Source organism: Oryctolagus cuniculus, chromosome 9 (genome assembly GCF_964237555.1).
Source record: "Oryctolagus cuniculus chromosome 9, mOryCun1.1, whole genome shotgun sequence".
Classification (NCBI taxonomy): domain Eukaryota; kingdom Metazoa; phylum Chordata; class Mammalia; order Lagomorpha; family Leporidae; genus Oryctolagus; species Oryctolagus cuniculus.
This window is the reverse complement of record NC_091440.1, coordinates 89,146,983-89,171,944: the sequence shown is the minus strand read 5'-3', so window position 1 is coordinate 89,171,944 and position 24,962 is coordinate 89,146,983. Positions and strand designations below refer to the sequence as shown.

Sequence of the window (24,962 nt, the reverse complement as noted above, 5' to 3'; positions counted from 1 at the left end):
CAGGCTCTTCATGTATAAAATGGAGCTAATAATAGAGTTGTGAGAGCTGAGATAAAACATGAAAAGAACTTAGAATATTGTCTGGGTAAAGACTCAAAATTAGTACATATCCTGTGATATCCTGTGTAGAGACAAGGCATAGGGCAATTACAAAATCCACAATGGCTCCATCCTTAGACCCAGGGGTACAGGCTGGGTCTTTAAAATCAGACGCATTATGAGTGGCCATTTTTTAAACAGGCAATCTTAGTTGAGAGAATGTCTTTCCATAGATCTGACCCTTGAAACAAGCATTTTATTTTATACAGATATGCCGTTCTATAAATATACTTTGTGTAAGTGTGCTCATTGTCCTCATTAACTACATCTATGGTTAGCTACTATAAAAAGTAGTTCCTCAATGGTCAGCCTCAGGTATGAGTGGGGTGAATGAGAAAGGGCATATAGTGAAAAGAAGTTGGAGAAACAAGAGGCAAGGTTCTCAGAATCAAAAGGAACCCAATTAATGTAGTGACACCTGATCAAACCTTCCATATGTCCTAACTATATCTCACTGGACAGAAGGAGAGAAAACACTGCTTAAATGGTCCTTTATAAAAATGTGATGCCCTTAGGGATTCTGGACCTTGAATCTGTGGCAAATACAGCTGAGATTTTAAGCTGGGATGGCGCAGTCATATTCCTGTGGTGGTGTGAGACTAAATTAAACCACCCAGGCCAGAGTTGAATATATGATGCACTATACGGCTCATTTGCAGAAGTCAAGGTGACTTTTGGCACAAATGGTCTAAACAGGCAGGCAGGAAGACATAGGCAGGACAAGAGGGCATGCAGAGAAGATACCTGCTGGCTGGCACGTGCCCGACAGGGAGGTGGAGTAGGGGGAGGAGTGAGGGTGATCACTTTTTTGGGGCAGGTCCGAGAACGCTCCTTTTCCCGTTGCTTTTACAACAGACAAAAACAGAGAGAACATTGTTGAGACAGAGGACCACTCCCATCCTCAACAGCCAATCGCTATACAATCAGAGAGGGTGGCTGGTTGTAGCCTCTGGGGGCCTCCTGGTTGCTGTTAGGTTCCAGTTGTGCAGGTAATCTACAGCTGGTTAGAATCTGCAGTGCAGCACTTTCTAATACCAGGGATCATGGGGTTTATCAGGTACGCTAGTGAAGGAAGAAGTCAGCTTGATTACAAGTCGAGGGAAATGGCAACCACCATGAGGCAGATAAAGAGACCACCTCCCAGTAGCCACGTCTCACGCCAGGGCATTCTCCAAGAGCCCAAATATCATGCTGTCCCACCCCTGCTTCCCTCCTTAGTCTTCTCACCTACACATTCAGAAGGTTCTGCAAAACTATAAACAAATACAAGTATAAGTAACAGACCATAAAAGTTACACGTATTTCACTAACGGAAAGTCACACAGAGGGGTATGTCCTCATTCTGCCCCTCTCCATGTATCCCCTTCTTTGTGAGTCTAAGAGTCAGAAAGCCCCTTGTGGTATGAGAACACTCGCAAATTCTCAGGCCTCTCTGATACCTTCTGGAGTAATTCTCCACTTCCCTAGACCCAAGAGGCCATATAGGGGTAGCACACATGGAAGGCCTGGGGGAAGAAAAGCTGTGGAAGTCAGAAGCCTGGGGAGTGGCTCCATCACTGGTTCCAAACTCACATGACAATCTGTGTCAAAACCAAGGCTGCTTAGTATGCAGGGTTTGCCTGCAGGACAATTTTGGAGATCAAAAGGCAGAAGGGTGGGGAAAGGAAGAGCCATAGTATTTACAAAGGAGAGTGAAAAAAGTCACTGGCAATAGGGTTGTTACTCATTTTGCTTCTTCCACACTATGACCTAAGTTGAAACTGGTCCTTGTGCTAGCTTAGCCACCATCGCTGTGCCTGCCACACCCTCGTGCCTCAGTCTGAACTACTTCAACAGAGACACATGGTGAGTCACTCTGAGGTGGTACCATCAGGCCCCCAACTCCCCACAGGTGACAGAGGACCAGCTATCACTATGGGTGAGAAGAGGCCCCTGGCACCACTGAGTTCTTCTGTTCCAGATTATGTAGCATGTGGCATTGCATTCTAACTCTACTTTTCAGGAGATAAGTTATGATGGAGAAACGCATGATTTAGTGTTGAAAGGAAAGCTGTATATGAATATATATATATATATTATATTATATTATATATATTATATTTATATTTATTATATATATTATATAGACATAATAAGGATCATTACAGCTCACCATAGGGCTATCTCTCTGTGGTAAAATAAATCTACAATTCCCAATTCCTTACAACCTAAGGCATACAAGAATCTAATAGCATTTACTTTGCTCAAGTCTCACTTCTCCATCTACCCAGCTAGTCTTTTCTAATTGTAACCTCTGTTGCCATTTTGCAGAAGCTATGTTTGACTTTAATGACTATTCTGCTTCCCAACTCTGCTTGCCAAATACCCAGATGTCAAGCTGTATAGACTAACAACATTCTTTATGTAGAACCCAGCCCAAGGCTAGAGGTGGCCAAACATTTGATAAATACAAGCAAGCCCCTAAAAACCAAGACCCCAACATTCTCAATACAGTCAATCAGATGACAAGTTGAATAGAGTCCTCACAAGGACAGAGGCCACAGCTCAGTCAGGTTCCTTATATCCCATTTGCTGATCTGCAACTTCCTAGCAAGCCCATCCCAACTGGCTCCAGACATTGCCACAGTGTATGTGAAGTCATTGGCTCATCAGGTTGCTGTGTTTACTCCTGATCTCCCTTGCCCTTTGTTTCCACCTCATTCATCCTTTAAGAATATTTTGAGGGCCAGCTGTTGTGGCACAGTGATTTACGCCATTGCTTCCAACATCAACATCCAATACTTAAGTGCTGGTTCAAGTCCCAGCTGCTCTTTAAAATTTTTATTTATATATATATATATATATATATATATATATATATATATATATATATTTGAAAGTCAGAGTTACAGAGACAGAGGAAAGGCATAGAGAGAGATCTTCCAACTGTTCATTCACTCCTCAAATGGCTGCAACAGACGGGGCTGGGCCAGGACAAAGTCAGGAGCCTGGAGCTTCATCCAACTCTTCCACATAGATGCACAGTCCCAAGGATTTGGATCATCCTCTGCTGCTTTCCCAGGTGCATTAGGAGGGAGCTGGATTGGAAGTGGAACAATCGGGACTCAAACCAGTGCCCATATGGGATGCCAGCACTGTAGACGGCAGCTTAACCCACTGCACCACAGTGCCTACTCCAGCTTTGCTTCTGATCCAGCTTTCTGCTAATGCATCTGGGAAAGCAGTGGAACATGACCCAAGTGCTTGTGCCCCTGCCACTCATGTGCAAAACCCAGATGAATTTCAGGCTCTTGGCTTCCGCCTGGTCCAACTCTGGAGAATGAACCAGCGGATGGAAGATCTCTTTCACCTCTCTTCTGTCACTCTGTGTTTCAAATAAAATAAAATAAAATCTACTAAGAATATTGTGAGTCTAGAGTTTCTGAAATCTCTTCAACAAATACTCAATCAAAGATAACCTCTCAAATCACACCTGCAGCTGGACTTCGAAGAAAGGGGTAAGCAGATTCCTGATGAATTTCTTCAGAAAAACTCCCCAAGGCATAGAAAAAGGGGGAAGTTTGACAGTTTGGACAATGGTCCCAAGATCCACCACAGCCTCAGAGGACCTAACTTGAATGTGGCACAAGAAAGGTTAGAAAGAAACATGTTCCCCTGGACATAACATAAACAAAACCCAATTCTGTACCTCACAGCACCCCCACCAACTCTAGTACACAAGAGGCTGCTGAAGCCAGGGTGGAAGATGCTGATGGAATCAGGGATCAGCTCATCTGACCTCTCAGCATCTCATCAGTCCTGGTGATACCAAAATATGCCTCAGTTAATCTAGGCTCCAGTTAGAGCAGGAACTTGCTTGACTGTGACACGTGAAAAAAAAGTGGAGGCCTTCAACCCCCTGACAGCTTTCCATTAAAAAGCCAGGGCCAGTTCAGCACTGCTTAGGAAAGGCATTCTTCTGGGAGATCCTGCATAGGTTTTAGTGAAAATTTCCTAAAAGAGTATTTTAAATGTCTACAAAAAAAAAAAAAAAAAAGTACCAAAGAATGTCTCTAACCAGGGTGTGAAACAAAAATTATAGTTCAAGACTATTTTCTTATTGAATATGCTAGGCTCTTGCACCCCAATTCTCAGGCCTGGTGGGCTAGAGGATTCTCCCTCTAATGGTCATGAATACACACTCTAGCAAACACATTAACCTGGGACAAACATTACAATAGCAAAACCCCTAAGGGGAAGGTATTTGTACACCATAGCACATTACTTCAGTTACTTTCAATACCAAATGAACAGTCTGCTCTTGTAACCAGTTTCTCAAATCCCAAGGAGTTAAACAAATCATGGGAGCTAGTCAGCATTACCTGTCAAGTATTCTTCCAGAGTCAGTGCTCAAATGAGCACAGAGCCTTCCCACATTTGTGAGCTAGGATTTATAAGCACAGGCCTGAATTGCTGGCTAACCCAGGAGAACAGGCAAGGTGGCAGGGCCTGGGGTGGCAGCCCCCATGTCAGTATGGAGCAGTTCCTTTACCTGTTTCCACTGGGGGATGGGAGCAGGGCGGCCCTGCTCAGGCAGGCAGCAGGATGGATGGCTGACCCCACGCTCTTGTGTCGGCTGTGACACACAGGCCAAGAATGAGAGAGGGACAGGACATGGAGACAAAACAAAATAAAATACATTAAGGGAAGAGAAGACATGAAAAAGGTACTGATGGAGGGACAGACACACATCTAAAAAGGCACTTCAAAAAGTTCATGGAAAAAATGAGTAAAATATATGTTTATTTTGGAGTGGGCATTTAGCCTAGTGATTAAGATGCTCACATTGCATATCAGAGAGCCTGGGTTCAATTCCTGACTCCAGCTTCTCATCAATGCAGACCTTGGGAGGGCAGTAGTGTGATGGCTCAAGTAATTGGCTCCTGCCACTTGCAGGGGAGATCTGGATTTGAGTTCCTGGCTCTGGCTTCAGTCTGCCCCAGCCCCTGCTGTTATGGGCATTTGGAGAGCGAAGTGGGATATGGGAGCTCGCTCTCTTTCTCTGTTCTCTCTGATAGAAGGCTAAAAAAAATAAAATAAATTTAGAAATCCATGCATCCAAGAGTCTTCACAAAATTCATGAAAAAAAAATCATATTATAAAAATATTATGCATAGATTTTAAAACTTTGCTGCACCAAAATCAACTTACTTTTAAATTCCATTTCTCACAAATTTTTTGAAGTACCCTTGTATGAACTGCGGGGGAAGGAGGCCGAATTAATCCCTAGAGATTTGCCTCCCTTAAACCAACAGAAAGTGTTGAAAAAGAGAAAAGAAAAATGCAACTTCGCCTTGGAAGCATCTTCCCTATTGGAATGCAATCCAGCCTTTCTGAGGCCTCTGGGCAACCTCCAGTGTTTCCCAACCAATAGGATCATCTTTCCTGTGGGTCATAGCATTAAAAGATTGGATGCAAAGACTAATAAGCAAAGACTAGAAGCAGGAAGGAGTTAGTTATGGTCAGGCATGGGTAAAGTCAGTCTCCCCTACCATCCTGGTCCATAGGAACAAGGGCTGATAAGTGTGGAGAAGATGAAGAAAGAAAGAGAACAAAGAAAGTGGTTCCCAGTCCCCTGGATGCTCTAGAAATTTTCAGTGTGAATCTCAAAATATCAGCCCTCCTCTTGTTAAGAAGTCTTAGTGACTTTTAGACAAGCAATGGGAAAATGAGACCTAACAGAGCATCTCAAGTCAAATGCTCTCATCCTAGCACTCTCAAACACAACTTCCAGGAGTGCAGGTCCTTGCAGGAGTGTAGGTCCCAAAATGTTCATATTCTTGATAATAGCCTACGAAAATTACCTGTAAAACATGGGAGAATCCTTACCACAAGGATGTGTACCTCTGTGTTTTATCATGAAAGATGAAAAATAACTGAAATACCCAACACTAGAACAAGAGTTATGAAAAGCATGGTACCTACACACACCATGGAATATGCTTATAAGAGTGTGGAACAACATAGAATGTGTCTAAAATTAAATGAAAAACATAATAGAAAAGTGTATCCTGGGGCCGGTGCTGTGGTGTAGTGGGTAAAACTGCCTCCTATAGTGCCAGCATCCCATAAGGGCGCCAGTTCAAGTCTCAGCTGCTCCACTTCTGATCCAGCTCCCTGCTAACATTCCTGGGAAAGCAGAGGAGGATGGCCCAATCCTTGGGCCCTTGCACCCACATAGGAGACCCAGAATAAGTTCCTGGCTCCTGACATTGGTTCAGCTGAGCTCCAGCCATGCGGCCATTTGGGGAATGAATCAACAGATGGAAGATCTCACTTCCACTCTCTTTCTCTCTTCTGTAACTGCATTTCAAATAAATAAATAAATCTTTAAAAATAAACAAACAGATTGTTTCTCAGGGTTTAGCAAACACTCAAAATAGGTATCCTTTAAAAAAAAAGTAAATACTAAGAATGATCTCAACTACGAAAAAAGGAACACATTGGAAAAAGAAAGCACAAAGAAATACAGCATAATATTAACAGAATTAGAGGTGCCTTAATTACCTTTACTATACTTCTCAGCATTTTCACTCAATATACTTCTTGTACAATTTAAATGTGTGTGTGTATGTGAAAATATACCTAAGTACAGATAGCTTAAGTGTGTATATACACACCTAAGTATGTAAGTATAGATAAGTAGATATGGGTACACATTTCTTAGGTCCCTCTGCTGCTTCTGTTAGACACTTCACACTTGAGTGCTGAAGATAACGTAGCCCCAGACACCTAAGATCAGCTTGTAACATGCTCACCTTGGCCACTACTAGACACAGGAAAGCCAGACACCAGTCCTGCCCATGAATCCAGGGGTCTGTGACTGAAAAGATCACTCTCTACTGTCTCACCTGCCCAAACCTGGATGAGTGAGGAAGCAGAAGGGATCTACCTGTCTCTTTATGCCCGTGGACTGTGGGGGTGCATTCTCTTCGAATTTGGCCAGCAGCTGGGTTGCCATGTACTTCACTTTGTTCTGGTTCCCGATGGCAATATCCATCCTCCTGTCTGTCAGAGTGCTCACCAGTGTTGGTCTTTCTCCTCTGTAGCCCCGAGGTGCTTCCTCCTAATGAACACAAAACATTCAAGGATCAGAATTGGTGACAGGAGGCCTTCCCAACACCTCCCTCAAAGGAGGCACTGTCAGTACCAAGCACAGAGGCTGGGAGTTATACTTTAGATTGAGCTTAACAGCTCTCTGACCTTCAAATGGAGTCAGCAAGACTTTGGCACACAGGGCAAAACAGATATACTCAGACTTGTGCTGGTATTGTCACATCCTAGGAAGGCCACTACACTTGGCCAAATGTGTGATTCCAAAAAGACAAGAAGGACTGAGTACACACATGTATATGTTCCCCTCATGCTCTCTGGAAAATTAAACAAAGACAAGAATCCACAGAAAAGCATCTGCCCCAGGAAATTCTCATAAAGTTTGTGTATGAAAAGCAATTTGGGAAGGGTTTAAAGCATAAATCAGCCAGATGAATCCTACCTCCTCTGATTGACTAGTCTTTCTCCTCTTTCCAGCACCATCCAAGTCCTTTTCCTTTTTATCCTGTACCAAGGGAGAAGTGATATGCATTATTCCAGTCACTACACCTTACCAATAAGCTTTGCAGCCAACAAAAAGACTCCTGCACATACCTTGGGAGAACGCTTACGGGAGATGGTCTGCCCCAGTTTGCTCAGGAAGGAGATGGGGGATTTGGTGCTGGCTATCAGGACTGCTTTCTCCTCAGCATTCAGGTCCAAAGTGTCTGTGAACAGAAATCAGCACAACTCAAGGGTAGGCTGGAGGGCACTGCAAAGTCTTGATTGCAACTACTCAGCCTTGCAGGAGGATCATGAGACCTTCAAGAGTTCTAAAGGTTCCTCAGCTCTGTGGGAAGCTTGTGGGTCTCAGCAGAAGACTCCTTAAAGGAAAGACACCTTTGGGTTTGGACACTGAGTCTCCGCTTTTCCATCAACATAAACAAAAACAACTTTCTTTCCCCCAGTCCACTTCAGTTATAAACACTTGCACTTTTGCTTTTCAAAAGCTGGAATCTGCTGATCGGGGTTACAGCAAGATGGAGAAGAAAGCAGAGGTATGTGACTCAGGGTCATGGGTTTCACTGCATACAGATGCCGTGTTCTCTGCTATGCCACAGGCCCCAGAGCAGCAACATCAGTGTTGAAGCTGTGGGTTTCTGTCATAAGAACTATATATCTGCTCAGGAGAAGCCACAGAAATACATGGCCTGGGAGACACTGGAGGATGGTACCATCAACTCTGTGGACTCCAATGTTATTAGTAATAACAGTAATTTTAAAAATTATACAAGGCCAATATTTGTTAAGTGGCTCCATTTGTCAAACGTTCTTCTTAGCATATCATAATGTGATTACATACATCATTCCCATTTTACACATTGGGAAACTAAGCTGTAGAGAAATTTACTAACTTCTCTAAGGTCAAACAAAGTGCTGGGATATAGACCCAAGGCTGCCACTATGGTCAACACTCTTAAACATTATGCTACATTTACTTCAAGGGGCAATAAATGAAAATAATTATTATCTGTAGCACTATGACAGAATGAGGCATCAGGCTGAGGGCTTAAAGATTTTTGGGAAACACTAAGATGTAGGAGTAGAAAGATAAACCAGGGGAGGAACACTAATAGAAGAAAGAAGGAAATGTACCGAGTATGGTAACATCACAGAAGCTCACAAGAGAGAATCTCAAGAAAAAGAATGTCTATCCACAGCGCTGAATTATGCCAAAAAGCCAAGTATGCAAGAGATAAGACACAAGAAATAGAACAGAAATTTGGCAAATCCCAGACACTCTGTTTCTGATCCAGCTTCCTGCTAATATGCCTGGGAAGGCAGCAGAGGATTGCCCAAGTGCTTGGGTCTCTGCCACCTGTGTGGGAGACCAGGATGGAGTTCCTGCCTCCTGGCATTAGCCTGGCCCAGCACTGGCTTTTGCACCCATTTGGGGAGTGAACCGGTGGATGGGAAATCTCTCTTTCTCTGTCTCTCTCTTTCTGTCACTCTGCCTTCCAAATAAATAAATAAATAAATACTTTTAAAAAAAAGTTTGAATAGGAATGATTTTTAACACACTTACAGATTTTAAGAGAGGGACTGGGGAAAGAGGGAGTGCCCATGATTACACAACTAGAGAAGAGAAAAGCAATGAACAGGAAACACAAGGGAAGCTCAGGTTTGCTGTCAGTAGTACTGATGAAGGATGCAGCTGGAAGAAAAGAAGAGACAGGCAGCAAGAGATGGAGGCCCTGCACACCAGCGCCCAGCAGGCCTTACCACTGGCGGGGAGCGAGTCCTGAAACATCTCGTAGAACTGAGTCAGGTACATCACCATGGACAGCTTGTCAGGTTCCCCCACGGAGGCCATCTCTTTGCCTGTCATGATGGGAGAGATGCCCAGTTCTTTCTCAGCAATATCGAAGGCCAGCTGGTTATTCTTCTCCACATTCTGCTCATCCAAAGAATCAAAATCTCTGAGAAACAGGATGAGGACAGTGTATCAAAACAGGTGACTGCCCTCAAACAAGAAAACAAAATATCACGGAATCACCACTTCTCAGACTTGAGGCTAAAATCCAGGGAGCAGACATTATGGACATTTGAGATCAAGCCCCTTGGTCTCTTCCCTTTCATTAAGGACATGAAAAGTATTCTCAAGAAGAAATGATTAAAGATCTACCCACTAAAGGGGGAAGAAGTTGAAAAACTCATGTTTTTGGTAACACAAATCTTACTAGTATGTAAGCTCAAGAAAGGAACCTAATTTTTATATGCATTCTCTTGTACCTTGTGTGTCATCTATATATAATAAATGACAGTAAATAATGATAAGAATCCTATTTGGATCAGATTGTTCCCAAGGGCTTAGGACTATCAGATCTGGTGGCCTTGGACCTGACCAACTGCTGCTGTACTAGATCAGCTCTGGTAAACCTTACTCAGCTTTCTTTGTGAGGGGAAGTTCCAAAACCTTCCTTAAAAAATTTTCCATTGCTAAATTTCCTGAGTTTTCCCAAGTATTTAGATGAATGATATTTCCTACTGGGGAAATGTTTTAAGCTTCTTGCTATTCACAGTAAAGACTGATAGAACTCTTTAGGTAATTTCAGATTAATTAGACAGTCCTTATTTTATGCTAACCTACTGACCCTGCTGCACTTTAATTGTTTAAAATTTATTTTCCTTGAAGATTAGAGCTATTCAACTATGGAGACTCTTCCTGAATGAAATCACCATAGTCTAACCAGAGCCAAATTCCCTACCTACTGCTTTGTGTTTTGAATAATTCCCCTAGACTTTTTCCAGGCAACAACTGGTCTGTTCTATCAGGAATGAACTTTCTCTGCCCCACATTCACAAGTCAACATCATCTACTAGGCTGCCCTCGACTACTCCTGTCTTCATCTTTTTTTCCCTTTGCCTTTCCTTTGAAACAAAAACTGATTAGCTAGTCCATCTTCTTTTCTTTTTCTTTATTTATCTGGGAAGGCAAAGACACACACACACACACACACACACACACACACGGTGAGGGCAAAACAAACAAAAAACAGAGACAGAGATCTCCCATCTACTGGCTCACTTTCCAATTGCCCACGAAGGCCAGGGCAAAGCCAGGAGCCAGGAATTCAAACCTGGTCTCCCGTGTGGGTGGCAGGGACCCAACTGCTTGAGCCACCTGCTGTCTACTATGGTATACATTAGCAGGAAGCTGGAATTAGGGGCAGAGTTGGGACTAGAGCTCAGCTATTCTGATATGCAATGTGGGCATCCCAAGTGGTATCTTAACTGCTAAAGCAAATACCCATCCCATCTGGCCCATCATCTAAAATAGTTCTGTGTCATATTTTTATTTCTTTCTCTTTTTTGGTCATAATCTTTCTTGAGCTGCTTCCCTTCTTTAGTGGGAATAATAAGCCTTATTTTCATTTACTTTTTACCAGCTTCTAGATGAGCCAAGGACAGGTGCACCTGAGGTCTCTCACTTTTATCCAAGTAAATCAGAATCCCCATTTTGAATCCACACCATGCAAGGCTGTTTTTACAAGCTCTTGCCTCATTAGTTTGTAACCATCACATGAATAGCAACCATGTCATTTAGAATTCCTTAGGCAATCATTAAAACAAAACAAACAAAAATTGGGCCCTTAAGTGATAAAAAGGACAGGCAGCCAAAGTAATTCAACATGTTCAACTCCTGTTTCTGAATCTTTTGTTTGGCTTCCATGGTAACAAATGCCTCTGGGGGAAATCTGAGTGCACTGGTCACCACAGCAGACAGAAGGTCATCCCAGTGAACTGACTAGACAGGTGAATGAAGAATAGCCAAAACAGATGTTACTGGTACACGTGGGTAATATAACACAAGTTTCCTGGACTTGACAGAATATGTCTGCAAGAAAACGCAATCTTAAAACAAAGAAAATATGCCAATGAACCATGATAAATTGGGGAAGTATTCATTGCTTTCATTTTCTTGGCAGTGACATGTTTACCTGGAGTTGGCTAAATGTTCTAACCATGTCTGCCTTGCAGCCAAAAGCATTTCAGAGGTAGCTGGACAAAATGAAGAGTTCACCTAGGGGCTAACAGTTTTTTCCCTTGTGTGAAGTTAATAGGCCCAGGTGGATGTCAAAACCATTTTGACATTATGAATGCTGTGATTTAAAAAATGCAGCTGATAATTTCTGGGTTGAGCTATATAATGCTTGACACATGGAGTTGTATTATGACTTCTAGAGAAAGTATCTCACTGTGTACCTCATTCTAGAAAAAGTGAGACCAGAGTGCTCTGAGAATTTGGGGGATACAAAATAAAACAACAAAGCTTAGTCAGAACTTACATCAGGTCGGGGCGATACCTATGGATAATGGCACACAGGGCCAAGCCACTTTTCCACGACATGGTGAGATCTGTCACATTCACTCCGGCGTAGCCATCTGTCTGCCTTTGGCACCAACCCAAGAGTTTGCTCGAACGAGCTACAGATTCTAAAACAACAACAACAAATATTTCTGGAAGTGTGGTCACCTGGTAACACTGACCAGATCCTCTTTGTAGTGCACATATCCAGTTTGAGAAGTGACTGAACAGAGGATATGGATTAAACAGCCATTACTAGTTTTTAAAAGAAAGGAACAAGGAATGAGGAATATAGTTATATAAATGGTATCATGATGGTGGAATTTCATATAGATAAGAAACTACCAAGTTATCCAGATTCTGAGGTCAGTGTCCATCCCCTAACAGGCTGCTAAGTCACATACAGAGCAATCCAGACCTATTCATGCTGGACCTAGTACTCTCCTAGGTACTGCTGGAAACTGAAAGAAACAAAAGAGTGCCACCTGCTGAGCTGTCATCCTTAGTGGCTGCAGTTCTAGGAGTTTCCTGGGGAGCCACTTGGGCAGCTGGCTGAGGAAGCCTTGTCCCTACAAAGTAACACTGGGGAGACGAGATGAGAAAGGTTCATTCTATCCAGCAGCACATCAGGCCAAAAGCAAACAAAACCTTGCTCTTATGCTTTCCAAGGTTCCAAGCAATTTGCCAAGTGGAGAAACTCTGCAGGGCTATAATGCCAAGAAAGCCAAGGACTCTGGACCATGTGTGGCTCCCTATGTTACAAGTTACCACTTCTGGAAAAACTGAATAGGCAAATATATATACTTAAAGGTTTTTCTGTTCATTGAAATATCGTCTAAAATCCAAACAGCCTCCATAAAATCCCTTTGTTTTAATCACATCAAAAGCTCTTATGGAGCATTTGAAAGAATCTGTAAACTCCTATTTATGTTTAAGAAAAGAGTTTTACCTTACTAAGATAGCTGAAAATATTTAGCTTGTACTCAATCAGGCTAAATACAGTTTTCATTTAAGTCATTCACAGGGAAAATGTATTCTTTTTTTTTTTTTTTTTTTTTTTTTTTTTTTTTTTTGACAGGCAGAGTGGACAGTGAGAGAGACAGAGAGAAAGGTCTTCCCTTGCCGTTGGTTCGCCCTCCAATGGCCAGCGCGCTGCGGCCAGCGCACCACGCTGATCCGATGGCAGGAGCCAGGTACTTCTCCTGGTCTCCCATGGGGTGCAGGGCCCAAGCACTTGGGCCATCCTCCACTGCACTCCCTGGCCACAGCGGAGAGCTGGCCTGAAAGAGGGGCAACCGGGACAGAATCTGGCGCCCCGACCTGGACTAGAACCCGGTGTGCCGGCGCTGCGAGGCGGAGGATTAGCCTAGTGAGCCGTGGCGCCGGCCGGAAAATGTATTCCAAAGCTACACACAGAGCTACTCCAACTCTTGGCTCAGAGACTAATTTTATTCAGATGCCTCCTGAGTCCGTCCATCCGTCCATCCATCCATCCATCCATCATTATGCACTGGGCAACTTCAATCTTTCAGGCTCTGAAATAATAGTTACTAGATATGCCGTCTCTACTTTCAAGAAAGTGACAGCTCAGCTGAGAAAACAAAGATGTTTCCAACTGCCTGTGGCTCCTCACACCCACTCTGAGAGCCACAGCATGCTTACTTCAAAACGTCCAAACAGAACTTAGACCATCTCACTGCCCCATTTCTTTTTTTGGACTGATATAGCTCCATCCACTAAGACCTATCTCTTGCCCCAAAGGGCAATCAATGGCCAATGCCTATGGATTTTGGCTCAATATTCTCTCTCACATAACTAGTAATGGCAGTGACAAAGTGTTTGTCATTCTGACCATTCACTGCATGCCAGGCAGCATAATGAGCACATGAGCACACTATACATGTCACAGAATCCTCATGCTCTGTGGAAGGTAGGCATTGCTACTGTCACTTCACAGACAAAGAAAACAAAGCTCAGAGATGCTCAATAACCTGCTGAGGGCTACACACTTCACAAGCAGCAGAGCCTGGAGTGGGACCTGGCCCCACCTTACCCCAAACTCCAAGTCCCTCTAACTATGCTCTGTTATCTACTCCTCTTGCCATCCAGCACTAGTGCCAGATTTAGGCCTTAACCACCTGTAGCTGAACTACCTAACTGGTTTCCTGCCTTTGGCATTTCCTTCTCCAGTCCATCTTACAGGGAGCTGACTGAGGGTATTCAACGCCACTCTTCCTTCATAAAAATCCTCAGGGATTCCTCAAGACATGCAAAATATGCAACAACTTTTTACCATATCCTTGCAATGTCATAGGAGCAAGGTATGCCACTACTTTTTCCATAAAATCTTCCCCAAAACCTTAGTATACTCTCTCTCTTCTCCCAACTCCAGCACCCATATACATATGTGATTTATCTCCATATTCCCAACTTTTTGTTGTGGGGACCAGTCTAGGGCATTGTCAGAGGTTTAGCGGCATCCTCCCCTTGTCAGGATGAAAATGTCCTTAGAGTAAAAACTGCCTCAGTCAGTTCTACACATGTGTAACAGCTCAGTGCATGAGAACAGGCTTCTCTGAGTAGGTTACCAGCACTAAACAAGGTCATCACCAGAACTTACCATTGCGAGTCAACTTTGGAGTGGTTCGGGAATTCACCAGGTTCTCCATTTCCAGATGAATATCTTTCATTTCTCCAGTGTCATATAAATGGCGTACCTGGCAGAAAGTGAAAAAGAAGGCAGATAAACACCAAGTAACAAAAGACCCCAAGACCAGAAGGACTAAGGTAAAAGACTGAGAAAGCAGTCTGGGTGAAGATTATGCAGAAGTTATGATGATGATGGCCTTTAAATTCTGTAAGGATGAGGTAAGGTTATAGAGAAACAGAGAAGAGTGTACAGTAATGCAGGCCCCTGTAATAGCCTCTGTTGACCATCGTTGCCCATTAACTGCAGAATATGGACTCTTCAGAAACTCAACCACACCTACATACAAAAGGCTTAATTGTGCAAATTTCAGACAAAAGAAGGATAAAATTATTAAATAATAATATAGACAAATACTCATATATCAAAGAGATTGCCATGTAAAAACTTTTGAACTCAGAATTATTACTGTAAGATTAATTCTTACTGTAAGATCATTCTCAGTAATAACATCTTATACTTAAGAGAGGGTTTTCATCTTTCAAAGTTCTTCCAAGTGCCCTCAGAATGATACTTTGAGTAGACAGGAATGATCGTCTCCATTTTTCAAGTGAAAAATGGAAGTTCTGGGGCTGGTGCTATGGCACAGATTAAGCCACTGTCTGTGGTGTTGGCATCCCATATAGGCACTAATTTGAGTCCCAGCAGCTCCACTTCCAAACCAGCTCCTTGCTAATGCACCTGGGAAAGCAGTGGAAGATGGCCCAAGTGCATGGGCCCATGCAACCATGTGGGAGACCCAGATGAAACTCCTGGCTCCTTCTGGGGAGTGAACCACTGAATGGAAGACATCTCTCCCTCCCTCTCTCTCCTTTTCAAATAAATCTTTTTAAAACAAAACAAACAAAAAACCCTGAAGTTCTGAAAAAGTGAAATGCAGGTTTTCAGGTCACAAATGTGAGTGCCAGTAACACGAAGGGAAGCCATGTCTCTGATGACTGAACAAGCATTCTTCCCTACAATATGCAGTTTGAATTAAGAGCCTGGGACAAAGTCCTGGAGCTACTGTCTTTGTCATGTTTGATATTCGTTCTGTAAGTCACCTAATGCCTCCATGCCGTAGCAGCTGACCTGTGGATGGAGAATGACACCCACTTCCGCCAATTCAGAGCAACAGCTAACTGATCACTAAAAGTGTGTTTATGTTTGGTATTAGCAGCAAACATGGCTATATACACTTCAGTATATCAGAGTTCTGATCAGTCATGAGAATGGGTCCATATGTACTGGAAGGTTCTTACCTGGCTTGGTCGGAGGAAGTTGACATTAATATTAGGATACCTAGTAACAGGGTCGATACTATATTTGCTGAAGTTTTTGCTCACATTCTCAGGGGTGGTCTGGGGCAGTAATCTGTAGATGCTTTCCCTGCAACAACAAACAATGATCTACTCAGCACACTGACAAGTACCTGAAACACCTCTCTTCCTCTTTATAATATTTCTATTTTTTGAGAGTCCACCAAATCACAAATCCCCATCCTCCATCAGTTTCCTCCAACCCCATCTCAGTCCTTGCTTCTCACACCTAGCACCTTGGTGACTCCACAAGCACTGGACTAGCTAAACACAAAGGAGAAGACCAGGCATAATGTTTGTGGGCAGTCACAAATGCCTGACATCTTTCAAGATGATCAATTTACTGTTTTGCTTTTATTTTTTTCAAGAATGCCAATTAGTTTCTAAGAAAACTACAGATGGAGAGGGCTGGCATTGTTGTGCAGTGGGTTAAACCACTGATTGGGACACCTACATCCATACTGGAGTGGCAGTTCAAGTCCTAGGTACTCTGTTTCTGACCCAGCTTCCTGCTAATGTGCCTGGGGAAGGCAGCAGAAGATGGTCCAAGTGGTAGCCAGCATTGTGGTGTAGCAAGTAAAGCTGCCGCCCGTGACACTGGCATCCTATATGGGTGCCAGTTCATATTCCCGGCTGCTCCACTTCTGATCCAGCTTCCTGCTAATGGCCTTGGGAAAGCAGTGGAAGATGACTCAACTGTTTGGGCCCCTGCCATCCATATGGGAGACCTAGATGAAGCTCGTGGCTCCTGGCTTTGGCCCTTGCCTCCACTGGCTGGTGGAGGCATTTGGGGGAGTAAACTAGGGAATGGGAGATCTGTCTGTGTCTTCCTGCCTTTCTAATAAATTAAATTTTTTAAAAGGACATCAAATCACAGATTAACAAAGAACCTGACACTGTATTTATCCAGAATACTTTAAGCAACAGATTTAAAGTGGTAAAATGATATTGATTACCAATTTCATCCAGAAAATTTTCTCTCTTTAGTTCCTCTAGTCAAGGCATTGGCCCTTTATCAGCAAGCAAATCCTAGGATTTTTACCTCAGTTGCAAAAACCTGGTTGAAAATATCTGACATATATGAGTTAGAAAAACATTTATAAGCAATTTGATGTTTGCCATTTAATTCTATCACTTTTAATTTCTTCTCTTCTTTCATTAGTTTAAGTCTTGCTGGTTTAAAGACAAGAGGATCTAATTTACTATTTCAAAGTATTTGTTCCTACAACTGTCATAAAGGAATCAATGGTCTACAAAGATTCAGATACCATTTGTCAATTCAATTTGGAAAGGGATAAGAGAAGAGCAGGTGGATTAGATAATCTTGAATTTTCTATGATTTTATGAAATAGTCTTAATAAAGACAGGACTAAAGAAGGAAGGAAGGGGGGGACTTGTGTTTTGCCTACAGAGTAAATCACCACTTTCTCACAGATCCTTCGTGGAAAAAAGGCAGGGTCACTTCCTATTACCTCTCTGCCAGGACTTCCAAGGGACTTGTTCCTAGAGACCAACTTCGTACCATCCAGGCAGAGTCCATAGCAGCTAGAAAGCCCCGGGCTATTCCTGTTCCCATTGGCCAGAAAGGCTATGAAGAAGACAGAAGACAAAGAATTAAAATGAATCCCCTTTGAAAGAGGGAAACTAAACTGAGGAACTAAGAAGGAGCTTGCCGTTGACAGTACTGTTCAGCGACTGCTCAGACACCAGACTCCTGTACTTCACAAACCCACACAGGGGCAGGCACAAAGAGCCACAGCGCTCCCACCCACACCTGGCAAGTCAGGGTTCCCAGTGTCCTGTAATCCACCCTGCATGCTGGTGGGTACAGCTCCGTGAGGAGGTTCCCCATGCTTTGCAATGCTGAAGATGCTTCCTCCACAATGGGAACACCGAGATTCAGTCCTGATGTGGCTCCTTGCCACTGCCTCGCCATCAAGTGCTGCCACCCTTCTCACTCACCTCCAGGAGGCTATCCCCAACCAGAGCCACTAGAAGCTGGTGTCCGTTGTGCTCCCGCACCAAGGCAGCATTCTCGGAGGCATACATGCAAGTGAAGTCAAACATGGCCACGTCAGGCTGCCCGTAGTGATTGATGGCGAAATCCAAAGAGGGCAGCTGCTGCTGTGTGGAGAAGTCCGCTGCCTCCCTGGCGTAGTTCAACAGAGCCTCTTGGTCCACGTTCTCCCGGGAAAGCAAGAGCTCTGTATCAGCGTAGTCCTGTCTCCAGAGAGGGGAGAGGCTCAAGATGGAACAGCCTAGGCGCGGATTGACAGGCTTAGCCAGCCAGAGCCATGCTGCATGTGCCAGACAGAACCTCATCTCTCAGCTTTTCTTTCCCCCAAAGCAGTTTCACCCTCCCAAGCTTCATCTATTTCACAAACTAAAAAGGGAACTGGAGGTGGGGGCTGTTTCTAAGGTAGTAAAGACTCTGCCCCCAAAAATACAGTCTTGGCTTTTCCATTCTCTTGGAGCAAGGCACACCACTCTGAACCCATCCAATCTGCCTCAATGAGTTGTTCCAGGTATCAAATATAATAATTTATATGATGGTACCGTTTAAGCTGTAAAAGCATTTTGTAGTCTATGTTATCTTCCACAATATCTTCTGGGTAGCAAGTAGCTTTTGGCAACTGGTGGGGTGGGGGTGGGAGGGCACATGAAACACTCAGCTGTGCACAATTTGTCATCTCCAAAGGAAGAACTCAAAAGCCTTAGAGCAAAGAAGATGTGGAGGTAGAAGCAACAGTGGTCCAAGAGGCTGAGGAGGAACATGGGCCAGAGGTGTTCAGAACAACACATAACGTTCTCAAAGGCTCTATGGAAACCCACTGACACAAGCAATGACAGTGCTTTCCACATACTGGGAGTCTTCAAAAAAGTTCATGGAAATGCATACTATGAAAAAACTATGTTCAGATTTCAAAACTGTCTTGCACCAAAACAAACTTACTGTTTTAACTTCATTTTTCCAAGAACTTTTTGAAGAACCCTCATAAAGGAATGAAAAATCCCTTTTTTGCCTTGAAAGTTCCTGGCATACTAAGCCAAGTTCTTTATTCTCCTCAAGTGGGACCCATGGTTTCTGAGTGCCTCTGATGATGCTTTGAGCTACCACTACAAGATGTTAAACACCAAGCACTCAAGTTGATTGTGAAAATAGTGTTTGTTCAGCACTGAGTAAGTAGTTACAATGGGTTTAGTTTTAGAAGCACACACAGGAGACTTGGTTCCTGCCTTCCACAAAAATAAAAAGGCAGAATAAATCAGGTCTTGGCATTCTGGACTCTTCCCATCTAATTGCAACTGACAACCATGGTTCCACCTAGACAGCACACTGTACTTATCACGGCCATTTCTTACTTATGGGAAAATAACAGCCCCAGATAATCAACAAGCTCATTTTCTAAAGCATTGAACCAACACCTCTTGGGTAGAATGGTTGCTTCTCTGCACACACACAGGACCTCTATGTGAGAAACAGACACGCAGTTCTTGGGCAAAAGGAGTCTCTGTGCTGCAGGCACGTGCTCATCACTTGCTCTCCACTCTGCTCTCAGATAAGGCAGTGGTGTAATTCAGACTCACACGACTTGACTCATTCCCATCCTGCAGAGACAAGGACTCCCTGACATTCAGCCATGAGTCTCTGGTGGGAACTGTACCAGCCTAAATCAGGTCATCTAATACCTCTTTGCCTCTATCCTCATTACAAGGGGACAGTGATTCTTATGTTTAAACCAATGAAACCTAACAAGAAAGGCTCCTTAAGTAACTCTGCCCTGTGGTTCTGAGCTCAGATCCTCATCTCAGGGTATACAATGAACTCAAAAAAAGGCTAAACTGGCCCTGACATTAAGTCCTTGCTGTTCTGTTATAAAAAGGCCTATATATCTTGACCTAGACCATGCTGTCTGGACTTCTGACAACTTTTTCCATTGTAAAACCAGAACTACTGCCAGGCTCCCACAAACACCAGTTACTTCTTGGACAAATCCCCTTCCTCTATGATCTATTAACAAACCAATTCCCAGTTATATATGGAATGCATTATAATCAAAATCAAACAACCCAGTATTAAACTGAACATTTATGCATAGGATGATATCTGAGACTTACTTTCATACAGTTCAATGGTGGAACGGGAGAATGGGCTGGGGACTGTTGCTGTAGCGTAGCAGGTCAAGCCACCTGCAGTGCCAGCATCCATATGGGCGCCGGTTCTAGACCTGGCTGCTCCACTTCTGATCTAGCTCTCTGCTACAGCCTGAGAAAGCAGTAGAAGGCCCAAGACCTTGGGCCCCTGTACGCACGTGGGAGACCCAGAAGAAGCTCCTGACTCCTGGTTTTAGATTGTGCAGCCCCGGCCATTGTGGCCAACTGGGGAGTGAACCAGTGGAGGGAAGACCTTTCTTGCTCTGTCTCTCCTTCTCTTTCTGTGTAACTCTTTCAAATAAATAAATAAATCTTAAAAAAAAAAAAAAACAACACACACACACTGGCTATGTGTTGATAGTTGTTAAAGCTAGATGATGGGCACAAGAGAGATCACTCTATTATTCTCTCTACTTTTGTATATACTTGCAATTTTCCTTAATAAAAAATTTTTACAGTTAAACTAAAAATATCAGGGATTCTATTCTCAGGTAATACCTCCAGTGCTCATTTTCAATTCCATCCATTAAAATCCCATCAGAAAATAAAATTCTTTCTCTTGGTAATCATATTAAACGGTTCAATAAGAAAGAGGTTTGAAAGAAAGCTGTTGCTCACATGCAAGATCACGCCTTTCTCCAGTAAACTCTGTTTTTTGGCTGTCATTACGAAATAGTGTGTGTCATCCTTATAGTAGACGATGTTCTCCAAATCAATACCTGAGAAGAAAACAACCAAACAGGCACAGATAAGGGTCTGCTGAGGGTAGGGCACAAGGACAGCCAGAATGGTTGTTCATGGATCTACAGAGACAAGGACTGCAAAACTCCAGCTAAGGAAAGATGCCTAAATCCAGATTCTTACTTACTGCACATGTAGTTCATGAAAATTGGGGATTGTTGCTTCTTGTCGTATCGTTCTAGGATTCGTTCAGTATCCTAAGTTATCCTAAACAATGAATGATGATAAAAGGAAGGGGTGGGCATTTGACCTAGAGATTAAGACATCATTTAGGATGTCTGCCTCCCATATTGGAGTGCCAGGTTTGAATCTTAGCTCTGCTCTCCATTCCAGCTTCCTGGGAGGTTGCAGATAATGGTTCAAGTACTTGAGTCCCTGTTACCCGCGTGAGGGACCTAGACTGAGTTCTCAGCTCCTGGCTTTGTCCTGGCCTAGCCCTGGATATTACGAGCATTTGGGGTGTGTACAAACAGATGGGAGACATCTATATCTCTCTTTGCCTTTCAAATAAATAAAATAAATAATGATAAATTGAAAAAATTCGAAAATAAATATAAATATGGGAAAACAAAAATGACGAAGAAAGAAATGAGAGAGAGAGAGAATGAGAGAAGAGAGGAGAGAAGAGGAGAGGAAAAGAGAGGAGAGATAGGGAAGGGGAGGATTGGGGAGGGGAGGGAGAAAGACTAGCTTTATAAGAGGGTTTGGGTTATCATGTTAAACCTCTCTGGTGGTCATTAAGGAAGATGGAGGAACCTCCCAGAATCTTAAGAACAGGATAGTGCCTGGAAGTAGATACTGAACTATTTAATTTTTAATTTGAGTAATCTAAAAATAAATGAAATAGTAGTCATGTTCAAGAAAACAGAAAATGAAGGCACCTTTATGTTGCAGAAAATTATCTGAGTTAATCTATTCAAAAGCTATCACAGAACAGTCTCACTCTGATCTAGCACATGGTTTGCTTTCAGTCCAAACTAGCACTTGGAAAAAGACCTCATACTTAATACCTAAAGTCAGGTTCTCAATAAAATCAGGAACTACCCATCAGCAGCCAGGTACACTGAGTACCCTGACTTAGCAGAGGAGTAGGGTTTGGTAAGAGTTGGTTGCAGAATTATTACTTTAAAGCAAATCAATACAAGAGAACAAAACCCAGAGCTTCCTGTCATTGTGAGGATTTAGAATAGTGGAGAAGTCCAGTGATGGGAAGCAACAGCCAAGAACAAAGAATGGGAGGACAGACTCCACAGCAATGTCACTGGACTTCTCCAGGATTCTAAATCTTCCTCAGCGATTGATGGATCTGGGTGTTGCTTCTCTTTATTGATTTGTTTCAAAATATTAATTTGCCTTCTACCAACTCTTTCCAAATTGCTACCCACCCTTCAGACCCCAGGGAGAAAGTCACCAGTACTGCTTTGGCAGCCTCTTTACTGACCTGTAGCTTCTCTCAGTTCCTGGAAAAACTTCTGGTTGAATATAAAAGCCACACCACTGATCTCTTCCACTTTGGCTTCTGCTGTTGTATTTCGGTTAATAAAATTTGCAGTAATGGCAATGGCCAGTTTGCCACGAAACTCTTTCCGACGAAATCCTGGAGGAAAAGAAATTTCCAGAGGTGGCAATAGTTGGCTAGAGAAGAAGGAAGATCACTTTAATTGAGGGAGTGTGTGTTGATAAAGACATCAGGGAAATTATAGAACCGGAATAAATGAGAAAATTTTAGGCCAGCTCTTCTCTATCTGAAAATAAGTTGTTTACCTGCCAAACAACATAACCAAAACCTGACCAACCTTTTCAAAAACAGAATCCCTGTGTATGTGTGTTAGTGGGGAGGGGAGGATGGAATCCTTTTTAGATGCAGATTAAATCCTGCAGGGTCACCGCTAAAAGTATAGCTCATCCTTGAATTAGCTATACTGACATGAATGCCTTGTAAGATGTGATCCAAGTACACCGTGTCAAGAGGAAGGCTGGGCCTATCAATTAGAATATGGAGCACACATGCAGATTCTTAGGAATATGGACTCTGATGACAAAAATCTTACCTCAGGGTAGAAAAGGATAGGCTTTCACTCTGCTATGAACAAGACAAAGGACCCTAGATCAATACCTTCCAAGGTGTTCCTGCGGCCATCCCCACCGATGATCACTTCAAATTCATACTCTGATACAGGATGAGTTTTGGGGTGTACCAGTGCCCTCCAACCTATCCCTGTGGACCAAAGGCAAGGTCTTCATCATAGTGACACATCCATACCCAGGCATACAGACTACACAGAACCCTGAACCCAAAACAACATGTGTAACATGGGGTTCAAACCACAGAAAGTAAGAAGCTTTGAAGAGGGCTCACAAAGCAACCTCTCAACCACAGAATTTTCTATAGTATAAGTGCTGGCAATGCTATTACTACATCAAAGGCCTCTTCATGAAGCCAAAAGTCCATGAAGACACAGGCTATACATATGGAGAAGCCCTTTAACTTACAGAAAATGATTTATAGGTTCCTCTAGTTTTCTCCTTGAGCTCATCCTTTCTCACCAATCCAATGCCCTTTAATGCCTTCATTTGTCCAATACAACTTACGTTCATTCTCTTGATCCTCGGGAGGCTGCACAAGTCCTTGGAATTCCACATTGACATGTATTTCAATGCCTAGGATCAAGGCTACTTTCAAGAGTATTAGTTGGAGCTGACGGATACCTAGGTGAATACAAAGATTATGTTGGGGAAACTATACTGGGAAAAGAGTCACCAGCAGCAGTTTCCTACTCATGGTCCACCCATCCACTTATGCATAGTTTATTCAGATTTCCAATGCCTTTTGCAGCAGGAGATATTTTCCAAGCCATGCTCCATAACTTCTTTCTTTCTTTTTCTAAGAGTAAATATATTTTACTGGAAGAACTCTTCTAGAAAGATACACAAGGCAACTGCACCTCTTAGGTTAGTTGTTCTAAACAATTAAAAGCTCTGAGACAATGCAGGATCATGGCCAACAGGAGACTTTCCTTCCCACTTCCCTGGTCTACGGCCATACCACCCCGAACTCGCCTGATCCCATCTTCCCCTGATGCAGTCAGAGCTACCATTACTAGCAGCATCTACAATCCAGATAGGATATGGTACTCACCAAGGGAGATGGATGATGTGCACCCACAGTTTGATGCAGAGTTTCTGCACTACTTCTGATATGCATACAGCATCTCTCTTTCATCCCATTCCACCTCATTGATCTCCATACATTTGTATGAGATGAGGAAGGAAAATCACAGTCCAACTGTACACTCTCACAACTCCCTCTCTCATCCTTAGTCTACAGTTGTGGAGACTAAGGTCCAAAACGACTGAAAATCTTGCTCATTATACCAATGAGATTTATTCACTGAGTACTGACTAGTGCCAAACAGGGCTTCCATAGCAAGTATACAGAGACAAAAATCTAGTCCCTGATCTAAGATTCTCAATCCCAAGATAAATTCTGCCATACATAAGGCATAAAAATCCACTGAATTCATGACCCTTGATCTTCTCGAGACCAAACATACCTGCAGTCTGTGACTAATCTGCTAGAAGCACATGCTAATCCTCCTCTGGGTGATCTTGGTTATTTTCCCCAGTTTACCACAACCACCACCCTTCTGAGTCACACTCCCAAGACGCATTAAATCCCGTGCTAGCACGCATTTTATTTTTGCAGACAACTGTGGGTTCCAAGATGCTTTGCAAATTACAGCCCAACAAACGAGTAGAGTGCTTTCTCCTCCAGTGGAATGTGGCAGCTGTCGGCCAACGTTTGATAAACTGGCACAACCGCTTCAGTGAAATGTTCAGTGACTGAATGTATTTACAGGATACATCTGGAGGAGCTCGGAACAAAGGTTCCTTGATAAAGCTTCCCGGGAATCATTAATGATAATACAAAAAGATTTCAATTTCAAAACACAGACACTGTTTATTTTGAACTGCTTTTCAGATAGATAGGTCTCTTACAGTCACAAAAACATTACTAACT

The 24,962-nt window shown here is 43.0% G+C and overlaps 1 protein-coding gene across 41 annotated transcripts in view; it reads right to left on the bottom strand.

Annotated features, from left to right (window-relative positions):
* The window catches only part of MICAL3 (microtubule associated monooxygenase, calponin and LIM domain containing 3), a 232,860-nt gene that overhangs the window by 88,316 nt on the left and 119,582 nt on the right, over positions 1 to 24,962 (bottom strand). For 30 of the 41 annotated variants that reach the window (XM_008250134.4, XM_051837050.2, XM_051837048.2 and 27 more), the window contains 15 exons: positions 23,534 to 23,650; positions 23,058 to 23,159; positions 22,383 to 22,538; positions 20,819 to 20,919; positions 18,008 to 18,265; positions 17,518 to 17,633; positions 15,989 to 16,115; positions 14,661 to 14,757; positions 12,021 to 12,168; positions 9,454 to 9,650; positions 7,786 to 7,898; positions 7,634 to 7,696; positions 7,031 to 7,204; positions 4,631 to 4,714; positions 844 to 942 (listed from right to left, as the gene is read on the bottom strand). In XM_008250134.4, coding sequence (XP_008248356.1) covers positions 844 to 942; positions 4,631 to 4,714; positions 7,031 to 7,204; positions 7,634 to 7,696; positions 7,786 to 7,898; positions 9,454 to 9,650; positions 12,021 to 12,168; positions 14,661 to 14,757; positions 15,989 to 16,115; positions 17,518 to 17,633; positions 18,008 to 18,265; positions 20,819 to 20,919; positions 22,383 to 22,538; positions 23,058 to 23,159; positions 23,534 to 23,650 — 1,952 coding nt within the window. Of the gene's footprint in view, positions 1 to 843; positions 943 to 4,630; positions 4,715 to 7,030; positions 7,205 to 7,341; positions 7,697 to 7,785; positions 7,899 to 9,453; positions 9,651 to 12,020; positions 12,169 to 14,660; positions 14,758 to 15,988; positions 16,116 to 17,517; positions 17,634 to 18,007; positions 18,304 to 20,818; positions 20,920 to 22,382; positions 22,539 to 23,057; positions 23,160 to 23,533; positions 23,651 to 24,962 lie in introns of those variants that run through there. The other 11 variants (XM_070049088.1, XM_008250148.4, XM_008250149.4 and 8 more) reach the window with 5 other exon arrangements.